This window comes from Syngnathus acus, chromosome 9 (genome assembly GCF_901709675.1).
Source record: "Syngnathus acus chromosome 9, fSynAcu1.2, whole genome shotgun sequence".
Taxonomy (NCBI): Eukaryota; Metazoa; Chordata; class Actinopteri; order Syngnathiformes; family Syngnathidae; genus Syngnathus; species Syngnathus acus.
The window spans coordinates 1,248,593-1,272,091 of NC_051094.1; the positions used below are offsets into that span (position 1 = coordinate 1,248,593).

General features: G+C 43.0%; 1 protein-coding gene across 9 annotated transcripts in view; it reads left to right on the top strand.

The window, feature by feature from the left end:
- The first annotated feature begins 11,584 nt into the window (after nt 1–11,584).
- trpm3 (transient receptor potential cation channel, subfamily M, member 3) overlaps nt 11,585–23,499 on the top strand; it is a 59,782-nt gene continuing 47,867 nt past the window's right edge. For 4 of the 9 annotated variants that reach the window (XM_037258505.1, XM_037258510.1, XM_037258509.1 and 1 more), the window contains exon 1: nt 11,585–12,203. In XM_037258505.1, coding sequence (XP_037114400.1) covers nt 12,114–12,203 — 90 coding nt within the window. In that variant the 5' untranslated portion in view covers nt 11,585–12,113. The remainder of the gene's footprint in view (nt 12,204–23,499) is intronic. The other 5 variants (XM_037258507.1, XM_037258512.1, XM_037258508.1 and 2 more) reach the window with 2 other exon arrangements.

Below are 23,499 nucleotides of genomic sequence, written 5' to 3' on the forward strand. Positions count from 1 at the left end.
GTTCATCTCCTCCACCTGTGTCGTAGTCATTCGGCTCTTTCTCCTCAAAGCACAGCTCCTAATTCCTAAAACCTTTCTTTTTTTTCTTCACCTGAATCTCAGAAGCCCTCACCCCCCCCTTCCCTCCCCTCCCCTCTCCCTCCCTCCTTCCATCCCTCCTCCCTCCGCCTGCGAGGAGGCAAAACGAGCCACACTACGTGCACATGCAACAGGGTGCAGCCTCTTCTCTTCTCTTCTCTCCTCTCCTCTGCGACAAGGCGACAAGTGAGCACTTTTTCTTCACCCCCAATCAGAAGATCAGACAAAAGTCACGGAAGGAAAAGGAAGATTTCTCTTTCATTATTTCCCAGACTGTGGAGATCATCCACGTAAGAGTTATTCAGTTGGCGAACGAGTTTGGAAAGAGCTCAACATGCCACCTATGGCCGCAGTTTGATGAAGAAGGCTGTCCTACTTACCACATTCACATTTCCTCACCGATGGCTTCCAAGAAGAAGTGGAGCGAGCGCAGGGAGACGCGCAAGGAGCAGCCGTTTTCCACCCGAGATGATGCGTCCGTCGCATCCGGGGCGTCGGGGCCGGGGCGTCCCACCACCAGGGGGCGTTTCTCCGAATCGTGGAAAAGGTTGAGCTCCAGAGGGGGCTCCACCAAAAGGGGGGCGCTGGGCTCTCAGCAGTCAACGGTAAGATGTTTTGGAGGACACACGCGCTGGTCTCCATTCATTTCTTCATCCGACAGTCGGGCTGATGGGAGGCTGAGAGAGGACAACCCAAAAGTAGAACCTGACAGCAAGTCAAGCAGGGAGGGAATTTAGAAGACTAACATTAAAATGTTTACAATTGTATGCAATAGAAATCATTATTTCAGTTATTTACAAGTATTCCTGAACCAAATAAGTCATTTTAGTGGTTGAATGTTAATTTTGCTTTACTATTATTCTCAACTCTGACCACAGTATAATTTGAATATAAAGTTATTATAAGTTCACCTTTGGCATAACATTGTAACCTTAACATGAAAGCAAATAAAAATGAATCTGCGGAATAACTTCATTAACATTATTCATACTTTTTGCTCTGACAATGAGAGCACCACTGCCACCTACTGGAGTGTATGTGTAATTACACTAATCTAGTTTGGAGGGGCATGTTCCCTGGGGTCACTTGCCTCCTCTCGCATTAAAAAAACAACAACACTACAATAAAATTAATCATTTCTGTCAAGGCAATGATTTTCAATTATAGAGGCTTATTTTCCATAGATATTGTGAGTGAACTCAATCATTCGATATCAGGAGGGTTTGACATTATCGAGCCATCTCTTGCTAATTATTTCTCTCAGATGACAATAACCGGCTATGATTCAGTGAATACCGACTCCTCCTCTTAGAATGACATAGACAAGTCATTATTTTTGCGCCACCACCTACGAGACACCATCTGTGCTAGTGGGCAGTTTAAAATAATGATGGAACACTTAACATTGGACTTAATACATTTGTCACATATTTCTATGTGCGCCCGTATCGCTCGTACGCATAATTGTCACGGCATGAGATGTGCTGAAGTTTGTTTTCCTCACAAGAAATGTAACTTAGATACGACTTGGATAACAGCACTAATTAGCTCAAAAATAACCCAAACATGCAGCCGTTGTTGTCTAAACCAGCTGGCAAGATAAGATAGCAAGTGAAGAAAACAAAGTGTGCCCAAAGAAGAAAAAAAAAAAAAAAGTGTCAATATGTTGCCTTAATCCTCCTGGACATGAAATCCGCCTGAGGTTGTTCCCGGAATCCCCTTCCACTCATCCGTGACAACATCACAGAGCTGCTTGGTGCTCTGCTTTTTTTTTTTGGTGTCCCACTGGTGGTCAGTTGCGTTCATGTCTAGAGGCACTTTCAACTTCCTCTGCAATTCATGTTTCCTTCATCTCATAAACTCGTAGCACTCATAGACCCTCAGACCATTATGATGCAATCTCCATGTTGGACTTTAGGCAAGAGTGAATTATCTCGGTCCTTTCGAGAGTCTAATTGGTAATCGCCGGCTCTCGTGAAAACTCAGTCTTGCCTCCCAACTGCGGAAAGTTACTTCATAACTGCAATCTAATTAGTTTGGTCATTTCCAAGCTTGGCTGTCGGCAGCATCGAGCAGCTCATTTCGAGGGAAGATGTGTTGGGCGGCCATTTGCAAACAGCCGGTCAGCGATTTTCACTGGAACGTAGCGAGACAATTAGAAGCCAAAGAGGCAAATGTTCTGCCTCCAAACAAATTGCCATTTTCTTCAGTAACTCTTATCTTAGTTACCGCAGTTCATCGACCACAATGATTGATTGACTGCAGTGCCCGTTTGGCCAGACGGAGAACTCGGGGATAGTTTTCATTGTGCGTGTTTGTTGTCTTGTGTGAAGCGCCATGTTGTGAGGACTCTCACCACCGTCCAAGTGTTGTCTGGCTGTCATCTTGCGTCACAGTTGGACCGCGCTAGCTTTGAAATCGGGCGCTTTGCCCGCCGCCGTCTCTCCCTTGGCACCCGAGCCCCATTTTCAACTCTGCCCTGGCCCATTTATCAGATGAGGCTGGCCTGTGTCAAGAAATGAAAATAACCAATGATGTCACACTTGAATCAAAGCGGTGGCCTGTAATTAGGTTGTCACAATGCATATTTCACCTCGGATGCGGCCATTCCGGATCGCGTTGTTTACGTCCGTCATATGTTGGGGAAACTTGTTTTGCCAAGCGTCAGCGCTGATTATCTTTGTCGCAAATGAGATGAAGCCGCAAGCAGCCGTTAAATAAACATTTACCCGAGGATCATTAGGTCAATCAAAACAAAGAAAAGTCCCGACACGACCAAAACAGCGTAACTATGCTTTGGTTTCCGACATGACCTGGTCGGAGGGGTTAGATACGAATCTGCTGTCATGGTGACCTTCTGTCAAGCATCCTTAAGTGCAGTCAGCAGCCAAATTTGGCCCTCAGCGAAACATGTTGACATCACTTTTTGATGTCAGTCGAAAAACAACAAACAAGGCTGGCCTTTTCTCTCCACGAAAGATTCATTGGAGTGTTTCCACCACTCATAGAAAAGATTTTTTTGTTTTACTATGAATTGCTTTTGATCAAAAAGAATTATCTACCCCATACCTGGTCGGAGCCACTTTCTATTTTCGGGCCAAAATAGGTTTCTGTGGAACCGCACATAATTAATTTTGTGGCGCTGATTACACAGCGTTCCAGGGGAACTGGTGCCTATTATCCGTGTGCACACTCTTGACGGCGTGCTGCTTCTGCGATACGAGGATAAAACCTAAGCTCCCTTTGCTGCTTGAATTTATCGGAGTGACACGCTGGATAAAAGAAGGTCTCAAAACTCCGTTTTTTTTCTCCTTTTCATTTGGTACTGAATGTACTTCAACGTATAGTCACTGCAGTCATATTTTATGATTCATGGCTTATAGTTTTTTTTTCTTTTAATTGCATTTTTTTTCTCTTCCTTTCTCTTCATGTGAAAGCAACAGACAATAATATGTAAAGTAACAACTCTGTTACAGGTAACTAAAAAATGTGTTTTGGCTTAAATTGGACAAGGGGTGGCATTAAATAAATCCTACTTCTTCCCACTCCTTTTCAGACAAGTAAACTCTGCCCATTATGTGCAGTATATTGTATTCTGTTTGGACATAGTATTTATACAGTCATAATTTACATGACTTTCGCCTTGTTTTTGTTTTTTACTTTATTTTTCTTCAGTTGATTGATTGATATATAGTTTACATGTTTGAAACAAATGCATTCACTCGTCCATCCGTCCATCCGTCCATCCATCCATCCATCCATCCATCCATCCATCCATCCATCCATCCATCCATCCATCCATCCATCCATCCATCCATCCATCCATCCATCCATCCATCCATCCATCCATCCATCCATCCATCCATCCATCCATTCATCTGCTGCCGCTGCTTCGTCAAGCCTTTGTACAAACCTAATATCCCGTCTCCGATTGTTACTCAGAAGATATTTGGGAAGACGTTAGCAAAGTTAATCGATTCGAACATTCATTCAGTCAATCGTGTCATTTAGCGCCCCCCTTGTAGCTTTAGTCGAGGGAGCATTGTCTTTCCACAATTCCTTTGCAAATCAGGCTGATAAAGAAAATTCATTATTCTAAAAACACCGACTTTTGCTTTCTAATACAGAGAGGCAGGAGTGGGCGCAGGCATTTTTTTCCGTTTTTTTGCTTCTTGTTGACATATTTAGGAGCAAGGGTGATCGATTTGCACAAAGGGACAGCTTGTCACAACATGCCAAAGCCATTATCAGATTTGGGGAACTTGGCTAGCCCTCGCGTGGCGCCACGTGCTGGATCTGGGAGCATCTGGCGCATGTCACTGGCACACATGATGATTGCCATGGTAATAACTGAGTCCAATATTTTTCTGTAGATGACCCAATCAAATCATTAGCTTCTATCACATGAACACAAGTTTGGGAAATCTTTCTAAGTCATGTGACCCGCTAACTTAATTTGTATTTTTCATTCGGAGGGAAAACTATCGATATTCAAATGACATATTTGCTTTCTGCAATTTTCCATGACTTCAACATTCGATTTCCAGTTTATACATCATAATAATTGGGGAATCTGTGAATATGAAACAATATAATGACGTGTACAATGAGCGATTTTCAAAGTCATTTCAGGGTCTTCTGAGGGGAAAACACAACTATACAACAGCGTTCTATTTTTACACCATGTAGTTGGCCTCACTTAATCAGTGGTACTAAGTGGCAGAACAATCATGCCCACTGCCTGTTTGTAAATCATTAGTGTCTAACAATGTACCTCACACTAATTAAAGGGAATTTAATTTACAAAGCAAAAGGAAGTGAAAAGAAGTCCTGTGGAGGTAGGCAGCATGTGGCAGACGGCTAAGCATGTAAGCATGTGTGTGTGTGTGTGTGTGTGTGAGGTCCAAGTAATTGGCCTGTCTCGTGGCATTCAAGCCCCACCTTTCATCTGCAGCGAGGTGGCGAGCCGAGTCATAACCGAAGACTGGAGCGCTGGACTGACGTGTAATCCGCTTAGCACGTTTCAGTAGATTGGAGAAATACGATGGTTATTTGATGTTGCGTGTCCAGGTTGTTGAGCGACAACCGTGGCGGCAACAGTAGCTTGGAAACAATCTTACAAAGAGTTTGTATCAGCGGCGAATGCGGTGGGAGGTGTTTGAAAAGTGTGCATTTGTGCTGTGAAGAAAGGTTACGCAATACTTTTGTGTTCATTCTGTTTTTTCTTGCCCTCCTTGAGGGTCAACATCATGACCTTTGAGACATTCCTGTGATCAAGGGCCCTATAAATAAATGTGCCTTGACTTTTAAAAGCGTATTTTGTCTCGCACTTCCTCCACGAGTGGCTTTTCAAATGGATTTGTCAGATTTCCAGCCTGGGCTCTGATCAAAGCTTTGTAATTGGAGTTTCTTCTTCTAATGTATTCTCATTCAGGCGCAGGACGGAGACGAACAGCCGCGAAGGCGCTCAAAATGTTTCCGAGATGCTCAGTCATGCTTCAGCTCCAGACAGCTGCCATTTAGACAGCTCCCGTTCAATTTTACAACGCTGAAATATGATCTTGCACCTTCCTCCTTCTGCTGTCTTTCAAAAACTACCTTTCATTTGAAGAGACCCTTGTCCAATTGTTCTGAATCAAATGGGTTTTTTTTTACATCAGAAAAAATAATACTTCCAGGAGGAGTTGTGGCACAGTCATAGTTGAAGCTAAATTAATTATACCAATTTAACCTTAATTACTTTTTAACACACAATTATGTCCCCCCCCTTGGAAATTTTACAAACCAAAGTTGACAGTTTCTTAAACTACGACCTCCGAAGAGAGAAAATATCACCACTGGCTCAAATGTGGCCTCGCCGAGGTGTAGCGGAAATTGGACCGATGCGTTTTTTTTTTTTTTCTGCGAATGTAGACGAGCTTTATTGATGCAAGTAAAGACATAGTGAACGGAGATCCGCCGATGTCTCTCTCTTTGATGCGCATCTTTGAAGTGGAGGTGTCTGATGATGTAAGCCGTACGCTTTGAGGCTGGCTGGCGTGCTCGGCGCGGCTACAATCATTATTGCCGACGCTTTTTCATAAATTGGTCTCCCGTTGCCAATCGAAGGTATATTTCAAGTTTCATTGTGTTGACTCCATCCGGCTCCTATCGATGCCTGTGTACTTAAAATGGAGATGAAGCCGATAGGTGGCACAGCGAAGCCTCACAGGACCGGAATTCGGTTTTTTAGGCTGTGCCGTATTGGAGTGAAATGATCATTCTCGTTCCTTGTGTGTCTGCATTGCTCTGTTGACTCAGAAGATTAGCTTGGCGAGCACTAAAGTTAATCTAGCAGTTATAGATCGGTCTGTGTGTGTTTGGTGTGTAGTGCGTGTGTGTGTGTGTGTTATCTCCCCGCAGATCCCTGAACTGACAGTAGGGATTTGCGAGCTAAAGTTATTAACAGACAGGCAGTGAAGTGATCTCGTATGTCCAGAGCGCAGTATCGGACTACTCTTAAATTAGATTGACACTCTTTGTATGAAATCATGTTTTCATTTTTCATCTGTCCAATGATTGTTGATCGTTCAAATTTGCTATCTTTCCGTCAAGCTTTATTCTATCCGTCATAATCAGGGTAACAATCTTGATCTTTTGATTTAGGGGCGGCTTCAATTTTCAATTTGTCAGGCTTCCGATTGTTTTGAAGCGACGGTAAAGGTCAGTGTTCGATGGGGAAGTCAATGTTTCTTCTCTCGATGACTGCGAGTTGGCTCAACGGTGTTAGTATTGGATTCTCTGGGGTCATGCGTTACTTTTGACAACGTGATGTCACTAAGCACTTTCATGACTGAGGACTGAAAAAAAAAGGGCAATGTTTGCCATGTGTTTAGGATTTTATTTGCTTTTTACTTTGGGAACAAGCCTCACGATATCTTTGTATGCAGTCTAAGCCTTCATTTAAGAAACAAATTAATTTAATAATGCCCCATTTGGCCCGATTTGCTCCCTGCATATTCATTGTTCTCAATTATGCCCCGCTGAATTGCTAATATTGCTTTAAGTACAAACAAGCACAAGCATTTCCGGGAAGCTTTTAGCCGTATCATTTGTTTGACATTATGCGAAAGAGCAATTCAACCAAGAAACTCGGAAATGTGAACAGAAATGTATTTGATTTGCTGCTTTTCTTTAAAGTCTCACAAAGACTTTTGTTTGCAGTTTGCAAGTATTTGAATGGTAAAAGTCAATATAGAGAAGAGGAGGGATTCTTGCTGTTTCTTTGTCCAACTTGCTCACAGCTTGCTGTAATATTGACTGAGGCATTGAATTTAACTAGAGAGAAAAATATTGCGGTTTTCCTCCCTCCGCTGTTGGAATTGTTTTATTTCAAAATCGTGCTGTCTCGCCTGTTGTCGTTTTTTTTTCTCTGCAAGAACTGTCTTGTGGATGCGGCTGGGAATCGGTCTTCGTGTATGCGCATATTAAAATAGCAACACAGTCATCGCTTAGAATTACAAAGCGCTTTTCGGCAGATGACCATTTCATAACTGATACGTTGTCAGCCTTTTTGATTTTCAACCGGACAATGCCCTGCAACCAAAATATTCTCCATTGAATGATGTCTTGCATCTTGCCTTCTATTTTTTTTTTTGTGGCTCTCCCCAGGATCAGGAGGTGGAGTGGCCGACACATAATTGGAATTTTAGCGACTGCTTCAGAGGCGATAACAAAATATCCTTGAACGAAACCTTCGACATTTAATTTCTCCGATGTCGCGCACGATTTTGTCTGTATGTAAATACTCAGAGGTGGCAGCGTTTCACGTCTTTGCTTATTTTTGCAGATTTGATTCGAGCAAGGCCATCAAAAGACACATTTTGCCATCTTAGGGCTTCAAATATCTGTTGAAGTCATTTTGTCAGTTCCTTGATGGTATCCTCCCATTAACTAGTTAATGGGCCGGCCGGCCGGCAAAATGGCCGCATCTGCCGAGGCGTGTTAAGAGCCTCTCGGTAGTGTCGAGACTTGGCGCGTGTTCCAAATGAGGTCCCAACGCTATTATGATCTCATGTAATGGGGAAAGGCTGTCTTAAATGCAATTATCCTTCCAGTTTCCACCAAAATGGCGTTCTCAAAGGGGAGCTTGTTTTTTCGCTATCATTAGTTGACGTTTATCTGTGTTTCACCAAGATAGTAATTTTTTTTTTTAATGTTGTTTTGAATTCCACTCACATGAGTTGTTTCGTTCTGTACCGACAATAGAAATGAAGGCAGCTTGTGCTCAGCAGCGCTGAACATTTCTAAACTGAAACTTTCCCCACCCGAATGGAGTCAATTGTGTCACCATTTCAAATATTTTCCAACCTCTTTTCTTGTTGACTTGGTCGATCACAAGGTCGTCTGGTCAAAAGTTCCTTTTGATGCTCGGGAAGGGGAACGACAAAATATTTGCAGACATTTTGTTTAATGTGAAACATTTAACATAGTAACACAGCACTTCAATTTGACTCGAGACATTTAAAAGAAAAGTACCTAAATCGTCACGATATCTGATATATATAGATACGATGTATGCGTGTGTGTGTGTGTGTACGGCGCTGAAGCATGCACAGTCTCACAATCATTGCTCCTCTCCAGATGGAGGACGATTGTCAACTCAGCGGAGGTCTTCCTACTTCCTCCGGGCGAAGGAAGCAGGAGGGCTGCCGTTGGTGCGCGTGCGTATTGGGCGAGGTATTGAACTGTCACATCCCAAGCATCCTCCTAGGAATAAGCATCACACAGAGAAAGCCAAATTAGATAACAGCTTTTTCCACCATCCGTCCATAAGGGACAACGTTGTCAGCACATGCCTTCGGTCATGTGTTTCCCCCCCAAAAAAATTCCACCATATTATTGCCGAGGAAAATGTCCTTTTTGATGGATCGGGTCATCCACCGAGGTTATATTCCTGCCTCTACACAAACATGAGGGCTTACGTTCAAGCAGTAGGACACCAAGGAGAGCGTGAATGGGGAATTGAAATGTTGAAGTTCGTCAACGTCCCAGAACAGATGTCTAAGTGCCCCAAATTCGCAGCGCTTTAGCTATTCAGGGCCATTTTTATACTCAAAGCTGGGTTAGCCACATATGAATGCGTCTACCAAGTATCTGACTTCAATCACTTTGTGTCTGCCGAGAATAAACTGCTTGGTTTTGTTTGATTGACAAGTGGGGAAGGACCTTTCCGTCAGTCCTGTCACTGGGCGGATAGATGATGTCACGGGGTCAGCGCGTTCTGCCGTCACCTCAGTAAGGAGCTCGGCTGTCACCGAACACCTATTCAGTCTTGCTCCACATCATTATGGAATATGCATACCACGCATCATGACCACGTGGGAAAAACGCATATGGAAAATCTGTAAAACCACAAAAAGCAAAGAAGATTGTGTGCTGTCATTTAAAGCTGGGTAATCCAATTTCTCATTTTTTTGTTGTTGTACTCTCACCATCTGATTTATGAAAGCCTTTAATAATTCAGAAAATAAATGGTGCATCTGCCAAGTTAATTTCCCCGTGAGGGAAATGAATCACCTGCGATCTCATCTTGTCTTGTCACGTTGCCTGAATGTATATTAATAATGTGGGAAATTAGTGTAGCCCTTCACCAACCCCTAAAATACTGATTTGAAGAGTAGCCCAACGCGTGTGTGTACAATGCCCCCTAGTGGTCAAAGAAATTCTTTGTTTTGTAGGCATCACAATAAATTTTCATTCAAATCTCGATGGGAATTTCATCATGAGAAGTTAGCTCTTGCATGAGTGCAGGCTCAGATAATTATTTCGCATTCATAGACTGCCATCTAGAGTCCGGAGGTAGGAAAAGCTGCTTGATTTATCTTTTCGATTCTATTCCAGGGTTCATATGTGAAGGAACACACACGTGCGGTCTAATAGGTAGAGAGGAGCTTCAGCTCGCATTCTTCTTGTGTGGGCCAACCCAAAATGTCCACACATCAAAAAATATCCACACACAAAGGGCGGGGAAGTCAAGGCTTGAAAATGCGCACGTCTCCCCACTGAATAGCGATGCACATGATGGACAGCTCCTCCGAGGTCTTGGTGGTCCCCCGGGGTGGAGCTGGGCTGTGAGGTGATGAGTTTTAATGTCACTCCCTGGCTGTCAACAGGGCAGAACCCCCACTGAGGTGCTGCCCTAAAGATAAATTGGGATATTTTTGATATGCCGTTTCACCAAGAGGGAGGCACGGTAATCTATGAATTCTCTTCATATTTGAAATAAAGGAGGACATTTTCACAATCACCAAACGTGTGACCCATTGGTGATTTTTTTTTTTTTCTAACACTCCCTCCCCAAACAAATCCAGGCATGCAAAATCTTTCACATCCCGACTTGGTGATAATTGTCATGCTCGTGCTTTGCTTTGATGAGTGTTTTATACACATCGGAAGCTTAAATATAATAAAGAGAAAAACGTTTTCTCGGTTTTGTTCAGCTCATTTGAAGCCCTAAAGGTGCAAATGCTTTTCAGCACAAAATACACACCAAGCATGGTAATATTTCATTAATCGCAATCGTTTGATTGCATTTGTCATTCGTCTCTTTTTGAACAGGTGCAAGAATTGCCTTACATACAGACATCTCTGTCTAGACTCTTGTGTCCCTCCAAAAGTGGAAAATTGCCATTTTGTCCCAGCACTCTGTGTCCGTGCCACCCATACAGAACAGCGGCACCTTCAAAATAGGTAGAAATGGACTGAAGTGTGTTGGGATTTCCCAGAAGTTCCACTTGATTGCTCTTTCATCGCCCTCCAGCTTAATACTCAAATGCTGGTGTGGTTAGTATGTGTAAAGCTCCATCGATGGCTGGGCAGGGACCCAACTAATTGTAAACAAGCCATTGAAAAGTCCTTCATATGTCCGATTGTCCACATTAAGTGTCCAAATAAATAAGTGCACCTTTCTGCCCTCTTGGCCTTTTCATGTCTGGGCAAAAAAGCTTGCAGTCCACTAACTAATCATATGTGGCGCTTTAAATTCTACTCGAAGGAACAGACGTCGTCAACTATGATGTCGTCTTGGCTGACATTGAACAAGGTAGAGCGGTAAATCTGTTTAACAAAATGAACTCCTGCTGTGGCTAGCTTGATTCGATTAAATTGAATCGCATCGCGAGGGACGCCGGTGAGGATTCTGAGATGAGAACATTTTGAATATCTTGCGTAATCTATTGAAGAAGCATCTGCACATCAGTAAGTAGGTCGCATGCCTTGTAGACACAGTGGCTATATTTCGCTTTTTTTTTTTTTGTCGTCGCGGCTTCCATTTTCAGGATCCACCAGAATTCCCTCTGTCAGGCAAAGAGCTGCCACTGGTTCCCCCACTTGACCATCATTCAATGCTGCACTAGCTCCCTTTCCAAATGTTCTCTCCTATCTCATCACTTGTTTTTCCCAAGCTTAATTTCAGGTTGACTAGCAAATGTTCCCATTGTGTCTCCTCCTCCTCTTCCTCTCTCCCATCTTGGGAGACAGTGTTGGAAAAGCAGCCTCCACTGTAACTCGTCACGCCGCTCCGTTTCTGCACTCCATCTCGCTCTCCCTCCTGCGCTATTCTGCACTGCACTGCATCCCTCTCTCCCCCTCTCTCTCTCTCTCGCTCTCTCTTTCCCTCTCTTTCTTTCTCCTACCTGCATCCCCCTCACTCTGCACGCTCTTGTTCCTCAGCTCTGCTCCACTTGTGGAAATACCGCACACTCTTGTTTCTCGGCTGGAAGTGGAAAGTAATACTCCCGGTTCTCCAGAATTTTTCCCGACTCTGTGGATCTGTGCGGGCCTGAGGAGGGGGGGTGGTGGCGAGGAGCGGGTACCTGAGAACAAGGCTTCAAAGTGGTGCCGCTGGTAGGAGTGGTTGATGGTTGCGCCTGGAGGGTCATGCCCTGGGACTTGTGCGCCTTGCGCTGCTTGGAGCTGGAGCTCTTCTCCCATTTCTGCCCCAGCTTGATCCTGGTGCCGGGGGAAGCTTCCAGGCACCGAGAAGAGTGGGCACCATGAACCAACTGGATGCGCCGCGGCCAATCAATTGGACTATCAGGAAACTGTGCCACGCAGCCTTCCTGCCATCTGTACGCCTACTCAAGGTAAAAAAAAGAACACAAAGCTGCATCCAACTGCAGTACTTGAATGAAAGCGGTTGTAAATGGGTGAATACCTCCCTCCGGGGGCGCTATGTCGAGTCTTTGGATGTCTTTTAATGCACTCAGGGATTGATGTTTCCAGGAATACAGAAGTGTCGGCGTAAAATCTGCTATGGTGGCGGGGGGAGGACAAAGATGGAGCGTCATGTTCGGGCGGTTGAAAGTGAAACGATGAAAGGACATCTTAACGAGAGCTGAACAATAGAAGAGGGTAAAAGAGGAATAGTGGAAATGTGGAGTTTGGTTTTCGTTGAGGTTGGAAGGTTGATGCGAAGAGCACGATTTGTGCAGACGGATGAGCCGAGATGTTAAAAGAATGATGACGCGTGCGCTGAGGAGCTTCGTGATTTCGACGATGTTGATGTACAGCGTGAAACCAAAGTTGGCAGCAAATGAATTCAACTGCGCACCTTGATGGACATGATTTATTTCTATCCCAAAATAGTCTAGAGCACATCTTAACATGCTCAAGTCAGGGCACGTGTGTCCATTTGACTTGTTTGCAGACACGTGCTTCGTCATTTATTATTCACGTGTGTATTTTGTGAGCCACTTCACCCTCTTGTGATCTGAGAGGCTCTTGGAGGAAGGAAGTCCTTTGCTCTGATGTCCAAGCGTCGCGTGTCAGACATTTGCATGTGTGTAGTCCGCTTAACAGGATTTCGTTGTAACACTTGATTGAATCTCTGTGTGTGTGTGTGGCTGGTTGTGTGCAAAGTGAGTTGGCTTGATTCCTCAGTCGCACACGAGCGCATCCACACAAACCTCTAAAGTTGAGCACACCTGTGGTTGTTCAGTATTAAAATCATTTTTAGATTAAAGTCTTCTCTCTGGGTTCACGGTCTGTTTTCTTATTGGCTTTTCGATGACATTGAAATGATTCCAATTATTTCCCAATTACGCTGACATTGTGTTATACTGCGTCTGTTGGTAGCATTTAGCGGCAGGAAGCTAGCCCTCAGCAAGTGGCTTGAATAAACGAGCATTTTTGGTTTTGCCGCAGTGATTTTAACGCACAATCATTTCAATTTCAGAGCACCAAGTTGTTGTAAAGTATTCCCATCTCAAATATTCCAATCCAGTGTTCAGTGGCTTTTTAAAATCTCCATCCAAATGATTTCGCACAGTGCTATCCTTTAAGTGTGTGCGGTTGCTCAGATCAGAGTGCTTGCCGAAATGAATGTGAAATGAGCTGTACGGTGTCACACCAAATGATGAATGGGAGTTTGTGGCCAGTTTGCGGAAGGCACTGTGAGAAATGCCAAAGCAATCACCAAATTGTACAACTGTGAAATGCGCACTATAGCAGAATTTGTCATTTATTGAGAATAGGAACTTCCTGCTACTTTTCCTCCGGAGCACAAGCTGAATCCTTCAAAGTTTCTCCTGTCATTGTTGGAGTTTCTCGAGAACTGTCACCTATGGCACTATGGGGTAACGAAGGATTCACTGTCAGTGCATTCTGCTGTAAATTCTGCACGGATATAAATATGTAAAATGGAGTGCTCCACTTGACATCCCATGTTTTATGGAATAATAAGACTTCAAATCTTCCACTTAACTAGCAGCAGAGGAAGGTCAAAGAACAGAAGGAGGGACTGTCACGAGAGATTTAATTCTCTCAACTAAGTAACTGTATTCTTAACTATAAAAAAGCGCCGATACCACTTCACCAGCAAGATACAATATTTTCTCTCAGCTGCGTGGCGACACTTTGTGGTAAACACAGACGACAACACTTTAAGCTAGCTACAAATTGTGCTCTGCAAAATGAACGATAGCGTTTCTAGAGCCAATATGTGTTGTATTTGAGTGAGACATACCGTGTTGGAGAAACGTTTGTGGGTGTTTTTGATTAAAACAAGTATCAAGTATCGGGTGCTTGGTATCGGCACTCAACTGTAAGTACCTGTGCATTGCCACTCTCAACTCAATGCAGTATTTACATGTATAAAAATAGTCTCTCGGTGGTGTGACCAAGGTATTGTATTTGAAGGCTCGGAGGCAGACATCAAGCTGTCGGTGTGAAATGAATCTAACAGGCCTGTCATGGAGATATTTCTGCATGCCAAGCACTTCCCGCCCATGTCGAGTTATTACCTGCCCTCCGCTGCCCTCTAGTTTATGTGCATGTGAGTGTGAAGGCAGCGAATAGGCTGTCAGATGTGTTCGCTGTCCTCCTTAGCCAGTATAAATGTGCATTTTTATTGCAGTCCCGCTGATACAGTTAATGTTGCAGCAAATACGAGGCCTTGCCTGCTAGTCCATCATGAGAACGCACACCCAAGTGCAACTGAAAGCACCTCACTCAGCCTTTTTACTTATTAACTTATTTGACTGATTTGATGGCATACGTGGTGACGTCATGCATGATAAAAAGGCTGACTGGTCAATCTTGGCGACTGTGTTTTTAGGTTCATTTGGTTGACTGGAATCTCTCCACGCGCAAACACAATGCCGGTTGACCAGGTTGGCAACGGAAAGCCATCATTCGTTGTCTTAAAGTTTGTGTGTAATAAAAATGAATAAATAAATAAATAAATGGCTGGAAGATGTCTAGCCAAGGAATAAGTTGTAAAGTAGTCAGTGCCTTGAATGTCCTGGCGGACTGTTTTCCAAATTGGAAAAAAAAAGAGCACCATTTCATTCTTTTATAACACCTTGTTGATGCTGAAGCTCGATTTAAAGTGGGAGTGTTTTTGTGATTGTGTGATTCCTTATGTGTGGGCTCCTAAGGCCGACCAAAGACAGGCGGAGATATTGATCATTTATTTACCCAGGGGCAAATCCTCTTTGTTTATTGTCTTTACTCTCCAAACACATTCAAGACTTGGCTCTGTTTGTCATCATTTGCATATTATTGTAAGAAGCTAACAATAGTTTATTTTTTCCGTCTCTGTGTGTATATTTGGTTTGCAATTCAAATGCGTGCTTGCTAATAAGCAACTGATGTTTAATGTCATGCAGTGACCATTTGTATGCCAAATAAACCATATCTGCATGTATTACGTTCAAATTGGATATTTTTGGGGTATATTTTACGTTTCGGTGGCATTTTAAAATGAAATCATTTCTGCTTTGAAGCTTTGCGGTTGTCAGTTTAATGTGACTGGCAATCATGCTGCACAGAAAACTGCTCAAAATGCATTTGATTGATTGACACTTGATTGACAAAAAAGACATCCGTGATGATTATTATTTGGGGGGCTTATTCTATGAATCCCCCAAACTGCATTCATCTCGACTAAAGATTGAGCAAGTAATTAAATGCAGCGCAACAGGCTGCCATCGACCCACCGTTGGGTGGTGTCACCGCCCGCACAAGAGCAATGGCCTTCATAAGCCGCCTTGGGAAGAAGTTCAAATTCCAGTTCACATTGTGAGTAAATTGCCCGCGACAGAAAGTCAAAAGTAACGATTGTGGCGGTCACACAATATAGACCAAACTGAAGTTCTACGACTTGACAGATCACACTGTACCTTTTGGCTGTTGCGCTTCAGTCCTGTCTGTCTGTTGCTGCGTTTATTTAAAAGCAAAACTGTTGGGATGCGTTTCCCATTTCCGTTATTCAGCTTGTGCAAATTGTTGCTCAGCTCCGACAGCCTTGAAACCTGCTTCTTGTTCCCCCCCACCGCCATTTATGTCCTTCATTGCATATGACAGATGTTGAAGTTTCCATCAAAGATACTTCAAATCTCATCTCCGTCAGCTCGCGCCTCGCTTTCCAGTTGTCGGCAATATTGACGTTTTTACAAGTTCAAGACGGGGATTTTATGCCGATTCCAGAGGCTCATATAATCATAAACTAAACTGGACAGAAAGAAAGGAAAATATTTTACACTTGGCACTTGAGTCGCATACTTGGTGTCATCTTGATATGACCCTACTTTTTTTTATAAATTCCCAATTCTACACATCCATCATATCTTCATGTTTCTGTCCTCTTTCATTTTTGTAAGCCAGGCATTTGTCCCCTCAGTCTTCCTCTTTGTCGCTCCCTCCCACACAATCATAAAGCATATATAATACTGTCTTGTGCAAAATACATGAGGCAGGCTGCTGCTAAAAAATAAATATAGCTCCCAAATGCTAAAAATAAATGCGTTACATAAAAAGATCCTACACGACATATTATATCATCAAGTTGGAGCGTGATATGTATGGAAACGTCGACGATATGAAATGATCGTTCTGGTTGGCTGTCACCAATTTATTTGTATAAATAAACCGCAGTAATAGTCAAATATTAATTATGTAACTCATTTTCAATTTCTTCATTGGAATGGCACGGGATATGTGCATGTGTGCAAGTCTAGCGGCGTTATTGGAAATATTTCGGAATGGAAGTCATGCAATGCACATATAAATCATAAAAAATAAAAATGGTCAGTTTTGAACATATAATGTCAGCAAAACTTCATCAAATATTCCTAACTTGTCAATAGCATGCTATTATTATGAGTTTTTTTTTTTATGGTAAAACGCACAAGTGCCAAAATCATCTGAGTATTAAAACAAAACAGGAAGTTGTTGCAAAAATACAAACCGGAAATGTCATTTATAGAATCGTAAAAAACATAAAGCATCCATCCTATTTACTGCTTAGTGTTGCTTGGGATGATGTGTCAAAGTAGCTCCGAGGTAAACATCAGTCATATCCCAAACACTTCTTGGTGCATTTGAGGTCAGCCTTTCGCTTCGCTCTCACTTCCCGACACCACCAAAAGTCTCCAACGCAAATACGACTTGAGTGTCACATCAAAGTGGAGAAAAGAGTGTCTTGTCATGTGCAGCCTTTGACTCTCTTTCATCGTCTTTCACGTTGGGTGGCGAGACCGACGTTCACAGGATGCTGCTCGCTTGCGAGCGTCTCGCTTAAGCAGCAAAGAGCCCATTTAGAAGCATTTCAATCAAAACAAAATCATCATGCCGCTTATGAGCTGCAACAAAAAAAACAGACGCCGCCAATTTAGTCATCTTTCATTTACCTCCGAGACGGCGACACACACAACTTTTCCGCACGCTAAAGCATCCATCCGTCTCTTTGTTTTCAAACAATCATGTTTCTGCTTTTATTGTTGTTGTTTTTGTTAGCAAATGCATTTGTCCCGAATGAATGCACCAAACACACAGGACAGGATGGAACCCAATCACCACTCAGCCGCTGAATCTTTTATGAGAACCAGACGCTGAACGGACGCGAAGTTTCCGAATAAATGCATAATTTGGCAAAACACCTCCAGCCGTGCATAGTTCCCACACGCACATGCTACGCTATCTATATCCGTCCATCCAGCCACAACGAAGTGAGAATCGCTATGCCCGCGTCACCGGCCGTGGATGTTATGCAGTCCAAACATCGACCTTCCACCTTGAAACTGCTACAGGGGATGATTTACCTTTTTAGTAATGTATGAAGGAAGTAAATCCTCATGAAATGCTACGACGGCGCTGACACTTGGACTGAACACGCAGTGCTGGCCGTCACCATTTATGTAGTAATACGGCTATTTTTTACTCGTGTTTTATGGCAATTTTTCCCTTGCTAGATTTTCCAAACAGCTGTGCAAGGTTATGTTACTCATAGCACACACACACACACACACACATGACTCCTTTTGACATTGTTTAGGGCTGATCAATGTCTACCGAATTACTCAGTACCATGCAGTAGTAGTAAATGCACTCGTCAATCCGTTTTTGTGGAATCTGTCTTGCTTATCTGTTGAGGCTGTCAAAGAAATGAAAAAGCCTGCTGAGGTGTGAGGCCCACTGATTGAAATGGCTTCCCCGCAGGACTTTAAATTTTAAAGGAGCTCTTTAGTGGAGAGCCCGAGCCATGCTGCGAATTAGTCGGAGGTGATCAATCAAGCCGCCGTTCACGTCGACGCGATGGCCCAAACACAATTGCTCCAAACTCTTGCGCTACTTTGGCGGAAGTGCTGAGTGTAGCACCACGGACAGCGGCAGTGCAGCGTGTCAAATTGAGGTTTAAAAATAAAGTTACTTTCGATTAGGACTGCGCATTTGGCGTTCGACAACAAGTACGTGTGACAGCCAAATGATCATGACTTTTTGTTTGAAAGTGTCGGGATTTTTCTTTCAGTTAATAACCCCAAATATCTTGATGTGAGACACCAGAGGAGCAGCAGGCTTGCTCCACACATGTACTGTAACTCATTTAATCACATGCTCTTCATCTAGGTCATTAGTTCTGGGTCATGACAACGACCCACACTTCCCCTACCCCAAAGCCTAAAATGAATGCAGCGTTGAACTGCTTTTAGGTTCATGCATGACTATTGTGTGCTCTTCAAAGATGCTTTATTTTTTATTGATGTATGATATATTTATTTTTTATTTCATATTTTATTATTCTTTTTTACTTTTTTATGTTCGACATCACATTGAGGTTAAGACTTCAGGATTGATATTGTATACAGATTTCACAAGATTTTATTTTCACATCGTACTATCACAGTTCCTTCTTTTTTCAGTCCAACATATTTCCTGATATTAGTGTTATTGTTACCAACATATAGCGGCGGCGCGATTTTCACCGTGCTCTGCCTAAAACAAGCAAACAGGAGAGCACTCTGTGTAAGAGCTGTAATTCAGTTTCATCCAAATGAATTGCCTCTCCCACTATGCATAAGTAGGCACTCAATGTCGCCTTCATTTTGAAATGCTCCTCTCCAGGTCCAGTCTGTGCTTTATCTCTATTTTTCTGCTTATTTGTCTATTTTTAGAATGATCAAAGTACTGTAGGCTCCCTCTAGCTGCTGTGCCCAACAGAATTAAATGTGGAATATGGCTTGTGGACCTTGTTCAAGTCTTAAAGAAGGCAAGATAGGCTTGTGAGTGTGTGATATCTCTAGCACGTGTGTGCTATAAATTGGATATTGCGATGAGGAAAATGAAGGTGAGAAGCATGGCCACCAGCGCTATTTCTGTCCCATCCATCTCTCAGTCCTCGGCATGCTCTCGATTCTTCCGCACCCAGCCTCTCCTTCCCCCCTGACATGGCCAATATATTTAGAAAGTGTCGTATCAACGCAGTCACAAAAAGAAGCTCAGTGTCTTGGGAATTTAGTAGAATTTGACCTTTGCAGTGATTTAAAAAAGAAATCAATAAAGTAAAATAACTGGATCATTTGAATGCCCCTAAATGTCTGTTTTAATTGAACCTTTATTGATTTGCATTGGCTCATTATCATGGATGACATATTTTTTTAAATAGCAAAACCTTGAACTGCACTGTTACACTGACTGTCTTTGACTAGCTAAGGGAAAAAAAGAATAAAATAACTAAAACATTATTTAACTATCGAAGAGAAAAAAAGAATATAATAAAGTAAAATAAAAATAAGCGTGATCGCTGGGCTCCAGTTGCTTTTGATTTGTCGCGTGTCTGAGAGAATCAAAGCTGCCGTCTTTTGGGATACCCCTTAGAAGTCTGCAACTCCAAATTTCCACTTTCCCCCTCATTTATTACATAACATTTGGTTGGCTATGTAGTTCAGTTCTATAAATGTCTCCATTCATCTTGTACCAAAGTAGACTACAAGATAACCCTGCATAAGTCATGGAGAGAAAAAAAAAAAAAGCAATCCGAAATCTAGCAAAGAAAGACAGCTCATGTAAAGTGAAAAGAAAGAGCGGGAAAGAGGTATAGAAAATGGCATTCGGGAAGCCTGCGCCATGATGAATGCGTGCCCGCTACTCAGCGGGACACTTGGCAGGTGTTGTGTGTCTCCAAGCCTGCCAGCAAGCTTATGTAATGATTCTGAAGCGTCATGGCCGCCACTCCGCCTTGCTTGTGAAGACAAAGGTGCGTGCAGCAGGAGGACTTTAATGAGTCTGACTCTGGCTCTCATCTTCGACGTAAAAATAGATCTCATTTTGTTGATTCCATAATACATTCAAACTGGAGTCTTTTCAGGAGATAATGCATCCACAGAAACCTGCTAATGGGTCCCTCAAAAGAAAAGAAAAGAGCGCATAAAAATGATGACATGGCCCTGAAGGACTGTACGCAAAGCTCACCTGGTGTTGTATTTACATTTCCTCCTGCTTTCTTGATGAAGCCCAGGTGTCAAACTCCAGGCCCGGGGGCCAGATACGGTCCGCCACATCATTTCATGTGGCCCGCGAAGACAAATTGTGCATCAAATTCATGTGTCATTACTAAAATTGCAAATTGTCTTCACTTTTTAAAAATCATCTTTTTCAAATATTTCAGCAGTTTTCACTAGTCTGATTTGAAAACGGGTTATTTGTCCGTTTGTCTTGTAGCTTATACTGGATATAATACATTTGCGTTTGTACATTTATTTGGGTTGACAGTCATAAACTATGACTACAATGCGGCCCGCGACAAAAAAAATGAGTTTGACACCCCTGCCCGAGAAGATGCTAACTGGACTAAAGTCTTGACCTCAGGTTTGATAGCATTTATATCATTCCCAGAAATGTCAGCAGCATTCACAAGTGCACATCCTCTAGGGGTGTTGACATCTCCAGTATAATGGAATGAAGCCCCCGAAAGAACTTTTAAATAGGTTCACTTTAAAGTAAGATCCATCCAAAAAATGTACTTTAAAGGTCATTTGGATCCTCTGCTAAATAATATATGAAACGCACGACTGTGACTTTCTCCAGTCTTGGTAAAAAGTCATTGGTTTGCTCTTGCTAACTGAACATTGTTTTCAAGCCCAAAAAAAGGAAGAACATTTGAAATCCGTTTGTCGTCGCAACCCCGAGACGTGCGCTCTTGCTCGGTTGACCGTAAAAAGCGCTATGTCGGTCCTTTTTCCATCGCTCGCGACTTTGGCGGTTTTACCGGAGGCTGTGAAGACCTCCTCCGCACATTATCAATTCATAAGGAGCCTCAGATGTTTTGACACAAGAACCCTTCAGAACAAGGCTCCTGGCCTTGAAGCGCACTTGTGTTCAGGCATGAGCGAGCGTGATGGTCTGTCTGTAGGAGAGGGTCAGGTGCCCAAATGGAAGCAGACAAAGAAAGCCTGCAGTGAGGCTGCCAATGAGAAGAGCTATTTTGGGACACTCCACATTTAAGAAAAAAAAAAAATGCACATGAATCATTCCTTGGGCCCAAACCACGCATCTTCTAAGACCTGCCTGTCCGTGTTGGAATTCACCATCCTTGCTCATTCTTATTTGAATGTTTGCGTGGAGGAATGTCCCCGGTGGGATTGAATCAATTGATAGAATGGGCCAGTCAGGTGGGAATTGAAGGGGGGAGAAAAGCAATTAAAATGGCAGTCAAATGGTAGCGGTGCAGCCGAGCATCAGATGGAGGCAGTCCCCGCTTTAATTACACTTAACCCTCGGCGTGAGATCTGTCGCCGTGGCGCACCGATGACAAACATGTGCTCGGTGTGACCGAACGCCTCATTTTGTGTGTGCCTAGTCATCATGGAGACAATTGAATGTTTATTTTTTTCAATACTACGCCGTAAATTCATTTGCTCTTGCTTATGACCTTGAAATGTCCAACATTTAGATCAAACAAGGGTTCAATTTATCAGCATCTGATTTGGAACAAGCTACTTTACAGATCTTCTGGCTGGTTTGCTCTCATTTTAACGTCTTTGCTCTCAAGTTCTGGTTTGTCTTAATTTGGCATTATTTGACAATTACAGGTTGGCAAGGCTGATTTTAAAATGAAGGGGATGATTGCACGCTATGTAAATGAATGAATTGGTATTAGAAGCATTTGGAGCTCCTACCCTCCCCTCCATCCGCATCTCAACTGCCACAGGTCGTCCAGATGCTCCACCTGACAGTTGCGACAGGCAGGGAGGGGAGCCAAACACAGCCACAAAGGGAAGAGCTGTAATCAGGAAGGCGATGAGGTATTTCGGCACTACTCGGACCGGAAAGGAAGAAAAGACATTTCACAGAGAGGCGGGTAAAGACTACAAACGGTAATAAGGTTGCTCGGAGGACTGAGGGGACAGAGACGGCAGGAAAAGAATAAGACCGGACACCGCTGCCAAGGCTTTACCATTTGTAACCTTTAAAACCTCAAGACTTTGTGACCTTAAGCACACAATTTAATTCCTCGCCGCCAAATGGTGGTATCAATTGTGTGAGAGAACCTGGGAACTGCAGACATGTCAAAAAGAGGAAGCAGCTCATGAATGAGGTTGTGAAGGACAGTCAGAGACAGGTGTGAGCTTTCACATGCATGCCGCTCATTTTTTTTTTTGCCTTATCAGGCTGCCCCAGACATGGTCAGGAAACCCACAATGCACTTGGAGCTCTCCTCCATCTGCTTCAGCCCCTGGTTCCTGGAAGCTTGGAGGTCATCACAAGGCGTTGTGCACTGGCGATGTAATTTGCGGCCAGTTGACCATTTTGATTTGCATCCACAAACTCGGCAAGTGTGGGTTTTTTCCAGCAGGTCACGTGTGAAGACCTCTTTGTGGCTTGTACGTGTTCATCAGCTTCCTATTTAAGGTGTGACTGTCGCTGATGGACAGTGCTGAGGTGCTTGATGAATCCGCAGAGACGTTTCCAAAGCCAAAGGGCTGCCAGCAGCACAGCGTGACTTGTTTTTTTCAGTTTCAAGCATGAACCTTTACCATAAATCAGTCGTTTCATTTGAAATTGCATATTATTCATGGTATGTGAATTTGAACAGGAAAGTGAGTAGGTGTATGTGAGGGAGGGGTATTGGTGTGGGAATGCAAATCATAAACTCCAGTCACTCCACAACTGAAATGTGCAAAATAATATGGATATATAATATATATAATAATATATAAAAAAACATACGTCTATATATTTTTTCGTTTCTTGTGTGATTGTCAGTTAATGGTTCAGTAGCGCCCCCTACAAATGTTTATTGTGAGGCTTATCTCTTTTGGCTTTTCTAGAGGTCACGTTTTAACAAACTCCTCCGAGATCATTTTTCCAATTGTCTTCAGAATTTGTGAATTTCATCGAAAGGTACTCAAGTTAAAAAGTTATTGAAAGCTTTTGATTTCGTCGCATACTGTTGCCTTGGCGATGCGCTGTTGGCAAAGAAAAATGATACTTATGTCATACCTGGCGTAAAAAAACAATATTTGGAGATTTCTCGTGTGATTTTCAATAAATGGCTTCTTGGTTGTAGCTACTATCGCAAAAATTGCGTAACACTTTCAGTCCTGGCAAAAAAAAAATCTATTTTAGAGGATTATTGTATACCGATCCAGTGATATTGAACTA